The sequence below is a fragment of the Panulirus ornatus genome, chromosome 6 (assembly GCF_036320965.1).
Source record: "Panulirus ornatus isolate Po-2019 chromosome 6, ASM3632096v1, whole genome shotgun sequence".
NCBI classification, from domain to species: Eukaryota; Metazoa; Arthropoda; class Malacostraca; order Decapoda; family Palinuridae; genus Panulirus; species Panulirus ornatus.
The window spans coordinates 54,262,989-54,279,282 of NC_092229.1; the positions used below are offsets into that span (position 1 = coordinate 54,262,989).

The 16,294-nt window shown below is 39.4% G+C and overlaps 5 protein-coding genes across 5 annotated transcripts; 1 reads left to right on the forward strand and 4 right to left on the reverse strand.

Moving 5' to 3' along the window:
• The first annotated feature begins 6,357 nt into the window (after nucleotides 1-6,357).
• LOC139748924 (late histone H2A.1-like) lies at nucleotides 6,358-6,753 on the forward strand. Its single transcript, XM_071662286.1, has one exon. It carries the CDS (start codon nucleotides 6,358-6,360, stop codon nucleotides 6,751-6,753), a length of 396 nt encoding a protein of 131 aa, XP_071518387.1.
• Nucleotides 6,754-8,599: 1,846 nt separating this feature from the next.
• LOC139748925 (late histone H2A.1-like) lies at nucleotides 8,600-8,944 on the reverse strand. Its single transcript, XM_071662287.1, has one exon. The coding sequence runs from the start codon at nucleotides 8,942-8,944 to the stop codon at nucleotides 8,600-8,602; it is 345 nt and encodes a 114-aa protein (XP_071518388.1).
• Nucleotides 8,945-10,060: 1,116 nt separating this feature from the next.
• Nucleotides 10,061-11,766, reverse strand: LOC139748926 (late histone H2A.1-like). The gene is made up of 2 exons (XM_071662288.1): nucleotides 11,473-11,766; nucleotides 10,061-10,267 (listed from the first exon to the last, which is right to left on the reverse strand). Exons 1-2 carry the CDS (start codon nucleotides 11,764-11,766, stop codon nucleotides 10,061-10,063), a joined length of 501 nt encoding a protein of 166 aa, XP_071518389.1.
• Nucleotides 11,767-13,519: 1,753 nt separating this feature from the next.
• On the reverse strand, nucleotides 13,520-13,867 carry LOC139748927 (late histone H2B.L4-like). The gene has a single exon (XM_071662289.1). It carries the CDS (start codon nucleotides 13,865-13,867, stop codon nucleotides 13,520-13,522), a length of 348 nt encoding a protein of 115 aa, XP_071518390.1.
• Nucleotides 13,868-14,925: 1,058 nt separating this feature from the next.
• Nucleotides 14,926-15,309, reverse strand: LOC139748928 (histone H2A-like). The gene has a single exon (XM_071662290.1). It carries the CDS (start codon nucleotides 15,307-15,309, stop codon nucleotides 14,926-14,928), a length of 384 nt encoding a protein of 127 aa, XP_071518391.1.
• Between the last annotated feature and the right edge of the window lie 985 nt (nucleotides 15,310-16,294).

The window sequence follows — 16,294 nt, forward strand, 5'->3', positions numbered from 1 at the left end:
CAGAGATCTGTGAATATTGCAAGTACGTTAAATCTATAGACGGTGAGTTACCCATAACGTAATGTGGAATTTTGTTTTGTGAAAGCAAAGACTAATTGGTTTATGTACGTATTGATGCTGCATTTAACGAGTCAACAATTAATGGTCATTAAGCCTGAATTTCCATCATTCATCAAACATATAATGTAAAAAAAAATTTTCTATTGAACTGCTAGACTTTTTCATTTGTTTATGTGACCGGGACCTAATAATTCATTTATGCAATTTCTTTATTTCTGTATATATTTTACTGCTATAAAACAATAAGTGCAATATGGATAATCTCAGAGCATGGGGTACAGCACCCCTCAGTTGTCTGATGTCGTCTGGCTGGTTGTTAGATTAGGAGAAAGCGACATGTGGGAAGTCATTAAGCCAGACAACCTTATTTGCAATGGCCTGTTGACCGTTTTCACTGACGTCATAACGAATCCGAGAATCCCGTACACCCACTACGTTGGGGAGGGACATACGTAAACAATATTGGAGTTGTGCTTTTTTTTTGTGAAATACAAAGCGAAGGAGCGAAATACAATGTCACAGTCTTGATAATATCGTATAGGAACAACCCAGAATGCACTTAAAGAACAAGGGAAGATGAAGACATACAGTATTTGGAGAAAATGACCAATATGAAAATAGTGCTCGTCTGGTTCAGGCAGTGTCAGTCTGCAAAGTGTAAGGACTATATTTCGTTTTCCCTCCATCCTTATACCTATGAAGATCTAAAATTCGTGTGTGGCAGGGTGAAAGGAAAAGAGCCCTTGATATAGAAGACAGGATAGATGTTGCAGCTAATAAGGTAAGCTCGAAAGAAATTCGTTGCTGTCTGTTTTGTCTGATGAATTAATCATGTACATAGATCTTGTTTTGAACGAAGTCTGTATTCCTCATGGTCAGTTTTTGGTCACGATTAGCTGTCAGAGGCGACTAGCTAGTGGCTCTTTGTTATTTGCCACGAGCATAAATTATCGTGCTATGCGCTTGCAACTGTGCATTGCTAGAGTCTATGGTGCAAGGAAATGTTCCTTCCTCTTGCTAAGCAAAAACGAAGCGTAGCTTGGAAGGTTATTACGGTCTTAGAATTTAACCAAAACAACAAATGAGGTCGTTCAGCACTTTATTATTCGCAGTTTATCATTGATTTTTTTTTTTCGCTGTCACCGCTGGAAATCTTTAGCGATGACACTGTCTTATCATCTACAAACAGTTGGGACAACAATCCACGCTACAATAGTTTCCATTGAGCTCCTGCATTATAGAAAATCAGTCGTTGATTTATCTTCGCATTGCACGCCAGCCTACTCTGTTATGAAACAATAAAAATGATTATCATCATATAGCGTAGCCGTCACAGGAGGTAATGTCGGTACTGGAAACCTCTCTGTTGGTCACGTACGTTTTTCTGTTGACAATATTATTTTAATTAACGCTTTATCATTATTATCATTATTATTATTATCGCTATCGTTGTTGTTTACAACCTGCTATTATTAGTGAGTTAAGAATTGCTAGTAATTTTCTGACGTCAACATCAACTCACCATTCCAAACGTTTACACAGCCTCAGGTCTAAATGTAATGCTTTTCTTGAAAGGGAGTCTTAGGTCAGTGAGCGCCGTCAACTAATTATAAGTATGAATTTGATAGAAAATAATGTATGTAAGGTAGCTGAACGCAAAGCTATGAATACCTTTCTTGATTATTCACTGAAGTGATGGGTTTTGGGGTGTGAGTGATTTGGGAGGAATTTGGTGGAGGGTTCTAGTGACTGTTAACGAAGATGAAGAGAGGAAGATTGAAAGAAAGAAGAGTGATAGGTCTTGGGGCTCAACCCAGGCGCTCCATCGTCAATTAAGCGAGATCGAATGATTGTGTCAGGTGATGTACCCTCCACCTTAGGAGATTTGGGTGGGCTTGATCATTTTGGAAACCACGAAGCATATTTCCTTTATGTATTAAGGAACAATGGTTCAACTGGTGTCTATTCTGTGTATCGCTAGAGTTAAATTTGTTGACAATATAGATCAGATGATATGTTGATTTTTTTTTTATTCTAGCTATCGTTTGCCATGAATTTATTAAGCCAACTCTGCACTGTATGCCACACACATCATAAATGCCAGCACACTTAAGTGTCTGTAATGAGTATACTGATGTTCAGCTCAGGTAATCAGATACACAGATTCCATGAGGCATAAGATTCACCGAAATCGATAAAAGAGCATCATATGGGCTGATTTTTTTTTTTCTTTCTTACTGATATCGATTGAAATGAATGATTTGTCCTACTTAGTCGTATAAATGTTAGTGAGTGTTCAAATTTAGATTTTTTCCTCGTGTTAGAGAACTAAGTGCGAAAACAACATAGAACCTGACCAAAGCAAAGAAAAAGTTGAGTACTCCAGATTCAAATTAGCATGACAGTATCAATACCATTAAGTGTAGCAAATAGATCTTTTGATATATTTTTCATTAGTATAAGTTGAGAGGGGAAAGGTGTACCCCAAGAATATTAAACTCTCACCCACAGGAATTCTTAGTATTCAAGTTACTAGCTATTGACTTATGCGGTGTATTATTCATGTGTCGGTGATCTTGCTCTTCTTTCCACTTTGCGGATCAAGTGCAAAAATGGACGTTGTTCAAGTTGAATGAATCTAGGTTTGGTTTTATGTGTAAATGAGTAACCATGAATTAGTTTCTGACTTTGGTCTCTTCAAATCACAATATCAACTCATTTGTCACCGGTGATGGGAAAGACCATGAATACGACATATTACATCATCAGGGACCTCAGTTCATCAGTTTCCCTTCTTAGCTCAAAAACTGAACGGACCGTTATGAGACAAGAACCCGTGCATAGCGATAAATTGGAGAGGCTACCAGCAGTTTTCCCCCTAGTGTTGGCGGATGACAGAGGCCAGCAAACTGACAAAGGACGACAGGTCCCAGCAGCTGATAGCAAGAAGCCCGTGTGAGACCGGCAGCCTGATAGCCAATTATGTGTGTGAGGGCTTCGCCTTCAGCAGCCAAAGGTCGAACACTCCCCAGCATGAGGTTATCAAGACAAGAGAGCTTTTGATTTTCGCTTCCATAAAAGTCAAAGAACGTAAAACGATATTATGTGTATTAAAGAGGGAGGAAACATAGAATATGGGAAACGAAAGAGTACGGTGTATTGGGAGATAATAGGCATAAGTAATGTGTTAGTAAAAATCAAAGGCAGTGGTAGGCGCAGAGTGAGCAAAGAAAAAAGAACGAAAAAAAAAAAAGGTAGTATTAACTGGGATGTGAAAATAATGAAAGATGGGGAAGATAAGCATGAGATCAGGATATAAAGGCGATTCTGGAAGCCGAGGTGGGAGTACGATAGCAGAGGGGACGATTTATTTGTAAGTTTAGACTCTGATAAAGACGGAATTGAGAGTTGAGGGATGGGTTATGGGTGATGTGGTGAGGATGAGTGGAACATCAGAGTGAATCGATGTAAATGGAACTGGGATGGTGAATTACGAAAGAGAGAGGAATCCAGAAATGAAGTAGAGATGTGAGTGGAGTCCAGTTAAGCTAGAACTCAAAATTTATCCAGTTTTTTATGAATTGGATATCTACATTACGTATATCAGTGAAGTTGAGTCCCTGGGCCTATTACATTCCTCCATCCTTCTTTTTCTTCGCACAGGAATGATTTCTCCAACAAACTTCTAAGTTCTTTATCGCATATAACCCTTCCCAGATGATTTCATCAAATTACTAGTCATTTGATAATCTATGTTCAGTAACCATGAAAAAAACGATGTGGCAAATTTCAGTATAGTGTTTGCAATAATTGAAAATGTTTCCCGGGGTTAATCTATTGGATGAAAAAGGTTTTCTTGCCGATAATCTCTGTAAAGGTTCGTAATTAGCAAACTCTTAGCAAGTTGAGTTGGTAATGAATGTTTTTTATAAGAATAAGAAAACATAAACCATTTTTAGGCAAAGTTTGCTTTTAATACGTGAGCGCTTCCTTGGGGAACTTGGGCAAATCGCGAATGTGGACTTTGTTTTTAGCGTTTATAGTTGTTTTTATTCGGGGGGTGGGGGGAGGTAAAATATTAATCAGGGTGAGGAGACAAGTGACATGGAGGAGAACTGTTGTTAGAATGATCATAACCTAGCTTGCGTAAACTGTTTCTTATTTGCATAGTTGCGCAGGTTTTTTCCCGTTAGGTCATTTATGAAAATCACTGTGTACATTAAGTGAATTGCCTAATGTATAAATCTTTGTTCTGTGAAGTGGAATTACTTTCCATCAGTTGTCATTTTGTTCTGCGTCTGTTTAATTCTATGGTTTTTTCACTTACGTATATCGCAGAATATCATTCGTATATCTGGAAAGTATAAAATAGTCACAGAAAGCTAGACAGAAGCAAAATTTAGCAGCTTTTTGTACTATAACAAAGGTTTAGAGATTTACTTCTCCAATTTACTGTTTTGCAATGACTGTGAAGGAAAATTATAACGCATATATCCAAGCTTAGGAATTTCAGCTCCATCTGAAAAAATGAAACGATTGCAAAATTGACTTCGGAACGTAAAGTGAGTGCTAGGATTCTGTTTCTTAACTTTAAGCTGTAAGTTCGACATACGGAAAAGCATGTTTTGATAATCTCAGAAGTAGCCTAAGGGTATTTCCCCAAAATCTTCCAGTAGATTTGGCAGGGATAGTTCACTGATGACAGAAGTAGCCTAAGGGTATATCCCCAAAATCTTCCAATAGATTTGGCAGGGATAGTTCACTGATGATGCTCGAATGGTAAACTGCAAAGGGCTTGACATGACTGCTCCTAACTCTAAGAGGCATGTTTGTGTATACAGCCGCAGGCTTTATCCCACAGAGACTAACTAGGACTTAATGATCAAGGACGCTCAGCAAAACTGATCATAACTGTGTCGCGGCTGGCGAAATTATTATATATTTTGAGAAAAGATTGGATTTTTCGATAGTCGCTGTCTGCGGAGCTCCAAGAGGTACTTCTTAAAATGACTGACAACCAGCAGTTCCGTGTTTGGCTTCTCTATCAGACTTGGGCATACCGATTGGTCAAAATTTCTCAGGAATATGACCAATAGAAATGATTTAGCACCAACTTCCTTCGTGCTACCAGTACGTCAACCAATCAACGCTCTCCATTTTTCACTGTAGCAGGTAACACCAAAGAGCCGGCTGTGTAAGCCTCTATACCACAGAGAAAATGACGAAGGATCTTTCACCAAGTTACGTGATCTCCACCTTTGCTATGGCCAACATGAATATCCTCTTTAAGTATATGTTTGTTCGCCTGACAGACAGTTTCCCGCCTGGCAATATTAAGGAAGTGGTCCACCTTCTGTCGGAATGTTGATCCGCCGTCCGTCTCTTGTGCTGCAAACTTACTCTACACATAGCCTCAGAGGGCGCCAAAGCCTTTGCTTGATGTAACCAAGTAAAAGTATACTTATAAGTCCGAAGTGCCTTAAGGAGCCAGTTGTCACTTAAACACCAAACAAACGTTTTATAATGTATGCAAAAAAAAAAAAAATATTGCTGAGTTAATGTTTCAACAATTGAATGGAATGTTATAGCACTGCATAAACAAATTCAAGTTGATGTGATTCACACCTACTACTGATATGAATACAGTACTGCTCCCTGCTATTTAATTGGATGAAGATTATTGAGTGTATTTATCGGATAATAGAATAAATTTGTTAATTCACTCGTGCAGTATTTGCTGGTATTTATATAACGTACACAATAGGCAGCGTTTTATACTGGTACTGATATTGTCTTGAGGAACCCTTTGTGAAATTAAGACGTATTGATCAACTGATAGAGAACATATAGGCTTCAAGGAATATCAATTACCACAGTCACTTGAAGATAGACACCAGACCGCAAATTCCCGCCAACCACTTGACCAACCACGTTAAAGAACATGATGTCACAGTGGACCGGATGCACAGCGAGAGCCAATAGCATGAAAGATACAATTAATGCATCTATTAACATTGTAAATTATGTATATTCATACCGTACTTTATATCTTACTGTAGTGAACACCAAACTTTCATAAAAATAAGCGTCATAGTCAAACTTGAAAAAAATACTAAGGCAAAATTTGGAGGACGGAAAATCAAGCAGGAGCACCATTGCTACGCAACCTGATTGGTCGGTTTAGCGATTCTGTTCTTACATCATCCGCTCATGGGTATAAATACAGCATCGAGCGCTCGTTTTCGCCATTCTCACACAGCTCGTAGATCTATTAGCAACGGAAGTGGATTAGTCGTCATGACACATCGTGGTGCTGCACTCAAATCAAAAACAAGAACATCCGCCGATCGGGCTGGTCTTCAGTTCTCGGTAAGCAGGATACATCGTTTCCTCAAGGATGGTTACTATGCTCCTCACATCAGCATCCTTGGATCTGTTTTCTGCGCGGCGGTGTTGGAATACCTGACTTCTGAAATGCTTGAACTTGCTGGCGACTCTGTTCTCAGTAGTAACAAGAAACGTATCACCCCTCGTCATATTTTGTTGGCAGTCCGCCGTGACGATGAGCTGAACAAATTGCTGGAAGATGTGACAATTCCTGAAGGTGGCGTCGTGCCCAACATCCATGCGGTACTTCTTCCCAAGGGAGCCCCTAATGTAGAAGCAAGTGCGAAAGTTGAACTTCAGAAGTAATCTCAGTGCATCAGAAATAAGAAATGGTGATTGGGGTGGAAGTGTCCATCAAATAGCTAAAAAAAAAAAAAAAAAACGCTCCTTAGGGAGCTAATATATATGATAATAGAGATTACTAGAAAATGGAGGGGATGGGAGAGGGATTAGCACTGGAGGTACTGGTTGTAACTGGTTGATCAGCTGAACGCGATGTGAACTGTAACTTTGAGAATAAAGTACAAACGTCATGATATTGGATGGAGAGGGCTTTTGGGAGCAATCTGGACACTTTTCATGAATATGTGTGTGTATACAAGATTCTCAGAGTTGTATGATAGTTTTCGTTTTATTAGAAACTTTCACTAGCCCATCACTCGCCTAACCTTATGAAATATTTCTCGTAGTATTTATTGCTTGTTGAGGGAATGTGTTCGTCAGCCGGAGGAAGAAATGTACGAACTATTCATAGATTTCATTGTTGTTGGGTTTGCATTTCATAAAGTGGAAGATTTTCACAATTTTATCCTCTGGACATTGTCAAGGAGTCAGTATACCTGTATGATATGTTCCAATCACTAATCACCAGTCATATATATATATATATATATATATATATATATATATATATATATATATAGACCCCGTTGCTCACCATTGTGAGACGAAGGGTATTCGAGTACTTAGTATTTCGAATAGTTGTTTCCTATTACACATCCCTTAGCCTAGCGGTTAGCATTCCTGCCTCTTGCACAAGGGGTCCCAGGTTCGATCCTGGCTGATGCAGCTTTGTATGTTCTATGAAGGTGCGCGTTCATATAAACTTTATTCGTATATATATTATGTATGTGCGTGTGTACTGCCCTGGTTAGCGTGGCATTTGATTCCTTCCTGCCCACTTTGGCCAGCAGGAAGCCGGTGAGCAGCAGTTGGAGACACTGCGCTGTCCTGGCGATCATGCTCTTGATGGACCTGTTCGTCTGATATGGATTCTTACTTCTTTTAATGACCAAAGATAATGATGAACAGAAGACTAGGGAAAGCAGAAAGAAATGGAAAAAAGGATGGAAAGAGATATATACAATACAAATGGCGGGCAGAGCGCCCAGTTAGCTAGATTATTTTTTGTTAGGGGTGTACTGCTCTTGATGTAAGTTTTATTTTTAGATATTGTTTCCTTCATTTCGTCCGTTCTTTTGTATAGTATATATATATATATATATATATATATATATATATATATATATATATATATATATATATATATATATATATTACGGTTTTTTCTTTCTCCATATTTTAGTAAGATTCATGACAATAACTTGATCAACTGCCATATATGTCATCCTGATTTCTTAATGTATCTTCAGTGCTCTATTTGAAAGGCAGATTCGGTTTTTTTCTAAAAATCGTCACGAGGGTCCATGTCGAAATATCACGTTTGAATTTTGAAACGAAGGTGTATGAATATTTACGGTGCTATTCTTAGGTTTGTATTTGATTTATGATGTGTTCATGACCTCCAAAATAATAAAATGTCATTCACTACATGTATAACATTAATCGCTGAAGCATTAAATTGGGTCTAATGAAAATCTAATAGCGTGCATTGTACACATTTCATTGGCGATTACGTCCATAAGCATTTACGGTTAGCATCTTGTATGTTTTTATGTTTCCTTTATTCGCCATGGAAGGAGCAACCACTTATTCAAGTTTTTATTTCCTACAAACTTCAGAAGTCTAATACTTTATAGCCCCCGTAATCTCTCATACATATTAGCTCCCTAGGGAGCATTTTTTTTTCTTTTTTTGTAATCTGTTGTTTCTGAGGTTCAACCTTCAACTTTTTCTTCTAAAATGAAGTACCTCACTTGGGAAGAAGAGCCGTATAGATGTTAGGCACGACACCACCTTCAGGAATAGTCACACCTTCCAGCATTTTGTTCAACTCTTCGTCATGACGAACTGCCAGCAAAATGTGACGAGGGATGATGCGTTTCTTCTTGCTCCTATGAGCAATGTTGCCACTTAGTTCAAGTATTTCTGCAGTAAGGTATTCCAGGACTGCCGCGCAGAACACAGATCCGATAAGGCTGATACGAGAAGCATAGTTTCCAGCTTTGAGGTAGCGATGGATTCTACTCACAGGAAACTGAAGACTCGCTCTATAAGCGAGCGTTTTCTTTTGTGGTACAGCACTACGAGTGGTCATAATGACGCTAGGTTGCTTCGAGGTTGTCCAACTTTCGTCTATGTTAAGAATGGTGGACATTCCTCCCTGGCACCATGTATATACCCTTGAGCGGATGACGTAACCGCATGATCTCTAAACTGGCCAATCAGGTTACGCAGTACTTGAGCTCCTGCTTTCAATTTCAGTAGTGTTTAAAGTTTTTCTTTTTTTTTTATAAGTGTTGCATTTCGTCGCTTCTGATTTTTCCACTGAATATTTGTTGTTCACTACATTGACATAACAAGTACAGTAATTGTATGTATTTGCTTGAATGTTGATAGTGAGTCTTTTATAATACTAATTCTGCTTGTAGCTTTCTCGCTATTGGCTCTCGCTGTCCACCCGATCCACCAGGTGGCAATAGAGCGCTCTACCTTGATTGGTTGGCCTGGCTGGCGGTCTGGTGTCTCTCAGGATGTACTCGTGTGATATTTTGGTGTTGACTTTCTTGAACTTATGTTTTTTTGTATACGAGTACATTCGATCTTTGATTTTTTTGAGAGGGGGGAGGGGTGGTCCTCCTTCATTTCTCGCTTTCACCCATCGTCTTCCAACAGGTTTGTCATACATGGATGCTTATAATCATTGATGATTATGATCAGTCTCTGAAAATGGAAGGATATGTGAATGTTCAATGGTGGAAATGATCTAGTATGTCAAGACTTATGGTAAAATAAAGCTGTATCACATAAAGGTCTCACTGAAGATAAACTTTGGTAGGAAGTTTGGCAACAGTTACAACCTAAAGTGATTTAAAACATTTGATCGAACAGGACGTTTTTGACTGTATGCAATGCAATAACGAGTTACTTTACAGGCAGTTAAGGAAAAACTGATTAACCAATTTATTACCATTATCGCTTTCATCACCTTCAATCGATTCTTACTTTTGTAACCGTGGATTTTCATTTTGGTTATCTTTTTATAGATACTTCTTTTCATCATATTGTTGAAGTCGATTATCAAAGTTGTACAAAATTCTTTTACGGCAGATTTCAGATAAATTGTGGCTATATTTATTATAAAACATGTTAGTTTGGTCTTTTAAATTATTTGTGGCTCTTAAAGGAGCCTGGGTCTCACTGATACACCCTTTCAGTTCTTGGCTGTATATCTAGCAAAGGCGTTGGTGCCCTCCGAGGCTGCATGTAGCTTAAGTTCCCCGCTACACACGAGACGAACGGCGGCTTCAACGTCCCGACAGGAGAGAGTGGAACGCTTGCTTAACATAGCCAGGCGGGAAGCTTCGTCTGCTAGGCGGACAAACATGTCCTTAACGAAGGAATTCATGATGGCCATAGCCTTGATGGGAATTCCGTAACTGGCTGAGAGTCTTCAGCATCTTGTAGTTAAAGGTGTAGTTCTCTTCCTTCCTACGTCGCCTCTTTGTTTGAAGTTTTGAGGCTTTCACAGTCGGCTGTTTTTCCATGTATGTTCTTACAAAGTTGATATGGAAAGTGGTGAAAGCCGTGTTAAACTGGCTTAGTCACATATTCCGCTTGACTTGCTGAAGTGATATGGGTAGCGCTGATTGGCTAATTTCTTGGTGGCGTGATGTAAGCATGAACGACTTTTATTGGTGATTCACATCAGCGACATTAATCAATCGGCTTGCTCGACTTTTGAACACTAGCAAGACTCGACGAGGACCAACAAATTTGTAATTCAGATTAGATCAACATAAGTTTATAGAAGTTTAAGATGAAATGTTTTATCATAGTACAAGGGTCCTGAGGTTGAAAAGAAAAGGATGTCGATGACCGTAAAATGTCATTTAATCATGGTATATAATTTTTCAATTTCCTTTTGTTCATTGATTAATTGATATATGATCAATCATAAATATCGAGCTTAGATTGCGTATATTGTCAGTAGAAAAAAAAAATAGTTGTGCCAAATTACACTGCATGTTTCAATTCAGACCAGTGTCATTATGATGGTGCTTATCTGTGGTAATGATGCATGAGAGAAGTACGTGGAATTCTCTTGTAACCCCGTCCGTGTTTATGTGAAATCTTACAACGTTCAGTGTGCTTGAACGAGTTTGCACTTCGCATGGTTTAGAACTTTTGTGACGGGTATCTTGCCTACTTTGGGTAAACTGAAATTGTGGTACTTCTATAGTTACAGCTTGGAGGGGTATTGGCACTATTTTGGGTGGAGGGATGGCAGCTGCTTTTGGTGATAGTAATTAATAATGAGCAATATGTTGATGATAAAGACTTCAAGATTTGGCTCCGGTTTGCACCATGTCAATTAACATGACTGCTAAATATTCTCCTGCTCCAAATGATCTAAAACTCGTTTGATAATCTCTTTGATATATATGAGCTCCCTTAGGAGCATTTTTTTTTCTTATTTTTCATGTTTTATAGTTTTTTTCTTTTTTTTTAGCAAGGGATTTGACTACTTCATTGCTTCGGCCTCAGTTCAAGTTTTGCCGCTGGTCTTTTAGGAAGAAGTACTGTATGGATCCTGGGCAGGACTCCACCCTCAGAAATGGTTACATCTCGGAAGATAGCCGAGAGTTCTTGGTCATGATGAACGGCCAGGAAGATATGACGCGGGGTGATCCGCATCCTCTTGAAGCTTCGGGCGACGCTCGCAGAAAGTTCAAATATTTCTGCACAGAGGTATTCCAGTACCGCCGCGATATAAACTGCAGCGCCAATGCTGATACGTGGCGAGTAAGGCCCAGCCTTAAGGTAGCGATGGATTCTGGCTACTGGAAACCGAAGGCCCGCCAGTTCAGATAGGAATTTCTTTTTGAATGGCTTACGTTCCTTTCCACGGTCGACCATGATGAACTTTCACTCCGCTAAGATGCTGCCTCAGCAATTGCAGTGTTGTAAATGGCGGGAATGCAGACTCCGGTCACGTTATATATCCGTGAGCAGGATTTCAATTTTGACCAATCAGGGTACGTTTTTGACTAAGCTCCTCCCAGTTACTGTTTTCTCGTTTCACATACCTTAATATATACATCTATACGCACATTTTGACATTTCCTTCATCAAAGGAATTTACCAAAACTTTGGATCTGTTTTGTGACAGGTTTATGGTTACCAAGAAAGTTTTGGTGGGTGCCTCTACGGGAATAATTTGAATGAATTTGTTAATTGTAGGAAAATTGATTAAACATATTTAAGAACATATATTTAGTGTGATATGACGTGAGCCCGATTATGCTTAAGCTTTAGTTTTTTGTTGGATTAAATGAATATAGTATGCTAAGTTGGGTTCTTATGTGTCAAACAATATTGTGTTCGTAGATTGACTGGCTCTCTTGAGTATTTCTGCAGTCAGGTGCTCTAGGACTGCCGCGCAGTACACAGATCCGATAATGCTGATACTGGCTTTGAGGTAGTGATGGATTCTACTTACAGATAACTGAGGACTTGCTTGATAAGCGAGCGTTTTCTTGCTTTGTGGTGCAGCATTACGAGTGGTCATAATGACGCTAAGTTGCTTCGATGTTCTCCATCTTTCGTTTATATAAGAATTGCGGACAATGGTTGTTTTTTTGGGCTTTAGGCCTATCAACTGTCAGGGTAATTAAAGCTGTTAACGCAAGCTACATCCACCAGCTGAAAAATCTGTAACACCTTCTTCAGGTGTTAAAAGATAATTCTAAGACCACATACACCCTCACAATGCATGTAGCCCATGGGCGGACATTCTTAGCATTATGTATATACCCTGGACGGATGACGTAACCGCATGATTTCTAAACTGACCAATCAAGTTACGTAGTACTAGAGCTGCTTTCAAAGCCAGTAGTGTTGAAAGTCCATTTTTGTGATAATTGTTTTGCATTTCGCTTGTTTTTTTCACTGAATATTTGTTCATTGCATTGACATAAATACAGTGTTGGTATGTATCTGCTTGAATGTTAATGGTGAGTCTTTTGCCTTCTAGCTCCTTGCTATTGGCTCTCGCGCTGTCCACCTGGTGACATAATGCTCTGTACATTGGTTGGTTAGCTTGGTGATGACTTTCTTGAACTTATGTTCTATTTTGCGTAAAAGTACATTTGGTCTTTGAAGTTTTTTTGGTGTGCGTGTGGGCGGGGGGTTCCTTTCCTCATTTCTCGCTCTTTCACCCCCCATCTTCCAACAGAGGTTTGTCATACATGGATGCTTATAATCATTGATGATTATGATCAGTCTCTGAAGATGTTCGGGAAGTTACAATCTAAAGTAATTCTGAACATTTGATCGAACAGGACGTTTTTGACCGCAGTGCAATAACTGGAGTTATTTTACTGGCAGTCAAGTAAAAACTGTGATTAACCAATTTATGACCATTACCGCTTGGCATCACCTTCAATCGATTCTTGCTTTTGTAACTGTGGACTTTGATTTTGGGCATTTTTTTCAGTGGATACTTCTTTTCATCATATTGTTGAAGTCGATTATCAAAGTTGTACAAAAAATTCTTTTACAGCAGGTTTCAGATGAATTGTGGGTATGTTTATTATAAAATATGTTCGTTTGGTCTCTTTTAAATCATTTGTGGCTCCTAAAGGAGCCTGGGTCTTACTGATACACCCTTTCAGTTCTTGGCTGTATATCTAGCAAAGGCTTTGGTGCCCTCCGAAGCTGCATGTAGCTTAAGTTCCCCGCTACACACGAGACGAACGGCGGCTTCAACGTCTCGACAAGAGAGAGTGGAACGCTTGCTTAACATAGCCAGGCGGGAAGCTTCGTCTGCTAGGCGGACAAACATGTCCTTAACGAAGGAATTCATGATGGCCATAGCCTTGATGGAGATTCCATAACTGGGTGTAACAGCCTTCAGCACCTTGTAGATATAGGTGTTGTAGTTCTCTTCCTTCCTACGGCGCCTCCTTGTTTGAAGTTTTGAGGCTTTTACAGTCGGTTGTTTAGTTCTTCTGTGCATGTTCATACAAATGTGATATGAAAAGTGGTCAAAGCTGTGTTTAACTGGCTTATTTATATATTCCGCTTGCCTTGCTAAAGTGATATGGGTAACGCTGATTGGCTAATTTCTTGGTGGCGTGATGCAACCATGAAAATGAACGACTTTTATTGGTGACTCACATGAGCGACATTAACCAATCAGCTTGCCCGACATTTGAACACTAGTAAGATTCGACGAGGACCTTTGTTGTTCAGATTTAGACTAGATCAACATAAGTTTATAAAAGTTTAAGATGAAATGTTTTATCAATCTAATGGTCTTGCGGTAGAAAAAAAAAAAAAAGGATGTCAATGACCGTAAAATGTCATTCAATCATGGTACATAATTTTTCAATTTCCTTTTGTTCATATATTAAATGATATATGATCAGTCATAAATATCGAGCGTAGATTGCGTACGTTGGCAGAAGTAAAAAAATAGTTGTGCCAAATTACATTGCATGTTTCAATTCAGACCAATGTTATTATGATGGTGCTTATCTGTGGTAATGATGCATGAGAGAAGTACGTGGAATTTTCTTGTAACCCCGTCCGTGTTTTATGTGAAATCTTTCAACAGCGTTCAGTGTGTTTGAACGAGTTTGCACTTCTCATGGTTTAGAACTTGTTTTGTGACGGGTTTCTTGCCTACTTTTGGGTAAACTGAAATTGTGGTACTTCTATAGTTACAGCTTGGAGGGTATTGGCAGTATTTTGGGTGGAGGAGGGATGGCAGCTGCTTTTGGTGACAGAAAATGATAAAGAGCAATATGTTGATAAAGACCTCAAGATTTAGCTCCGGTTCGCGCCATCTTAGCATGACTTCCAATTATTCTCGTGTTCCAAATAATCCCCTGAAACCCTTTGATTTATGTTTATGATAATCTCTTTAATATATATATGAGCTCCTTTGGGAGCATTTTAAATTAATATTTTCCATGTATTTATATATATATATATATATATATATATATATATATATATATATATATATATATATATATATATATATATTTCTCATCAAGGGATTTGATTACTTCATTGCTTTGGCTTCAGTTCAAGTTTTGCCGCTAGTCTTTTAAGGAGAGCCGTGTGGATCCTGGACAGGACTACACCTTCAGAAATGGTTACATCTCGAAAGATAGCCGAGAGTTCTTGGTCATGAACGGCTAGGAAAGTATGACGCGGTGTGATCCGCATCCTGTTGAAGCTTCGGGCGACGCTCACAGAAAGTTCAAATATTTCTGCACAGAGGTATTCCAGTACCGCCGCGATATAAACTGCAGCGCCAATGCAGCTATTTGGCGAGTAAGGCCCATCCCTCAGGTAGCGATGGATCCTGGCTACTGGAAACCGAAGGCCCGCCAGTTCAGATAGGAATTTCTTTTTGAATGGCTTAGGTTCCTTTCCACGGTCGACCATGATGAAAGTTCAATCCGCTAGGATCCTAACTCAGCAATTGCAGCATGTGAATGGTGAGATTGTTGAGTTTTACGGCCATCGACCTATTAGGAATGCCACTAGGCCTGCAACCCTATTTGATACACGACTGAAGTCATCATCCCTAAATACCTATCTGAAAAGTCTAATTCTTATAAGATTATGATAATAAAGATGAGTAATGATTAAACATAGATAATGAAAGGAAAGATTTTGTAGGTATTGAGCCAACGTGGCACCAGACACCGCGCAGTCGGCACCGCACCACAGTTGCAATTGACCCGAGGACTGCAAAAAGATAGGATAGACTAGAGATAGCCCTCCACCACGACCTGCACATACAATATAGATAACTTATTTGGATGTCCTCCGGTTCAACTTCATGGCGCAGCTGCCTCAGAGGATGACCACCTCCCCCAAGGCCGACCGCTTAGTTGAGTGGACATACCCACCCACCATGCGATCAGCCTAAGTAGGAGGAGCCTCACACCGAAGCCAACCCCGCCATAGAGAAGAACCAACGAACCACCTTACATCATCTTGATTAATTCTGTTTGAGGAAGACCATTGATTTGTCAATAGTACTCAGGTTATCCCCGAGTACATTAGTATTGTTAAAATAAAGGTTTTTGCTATTGATCTATTGATTTGGTTCGATATTAATGAAAGCTATGGCATCGGAGTAGATGTTTTTGGCACTGTTGACATATTGGTGGAAAATTCTTGTTAGTATACGGATGCATATGGGTGATGGATGCTGTACAGTTCATTCTAAGGCGGGCCAGCACGACTTCCTCTCGTCTGTTCTTGCGGTGTGAGGTCGGCCAGTCCGCCACTTCTTTCTAGTATTTTCTGTTGGATGTCATCATGGACCATTGACTGCCACAGGAAATGGATTGATCTCTTCCTCAAGGAAAGGCAGGACTTCAGCCCCCAAGGGATCGGAACGACCTCCTCGGATTCTGAG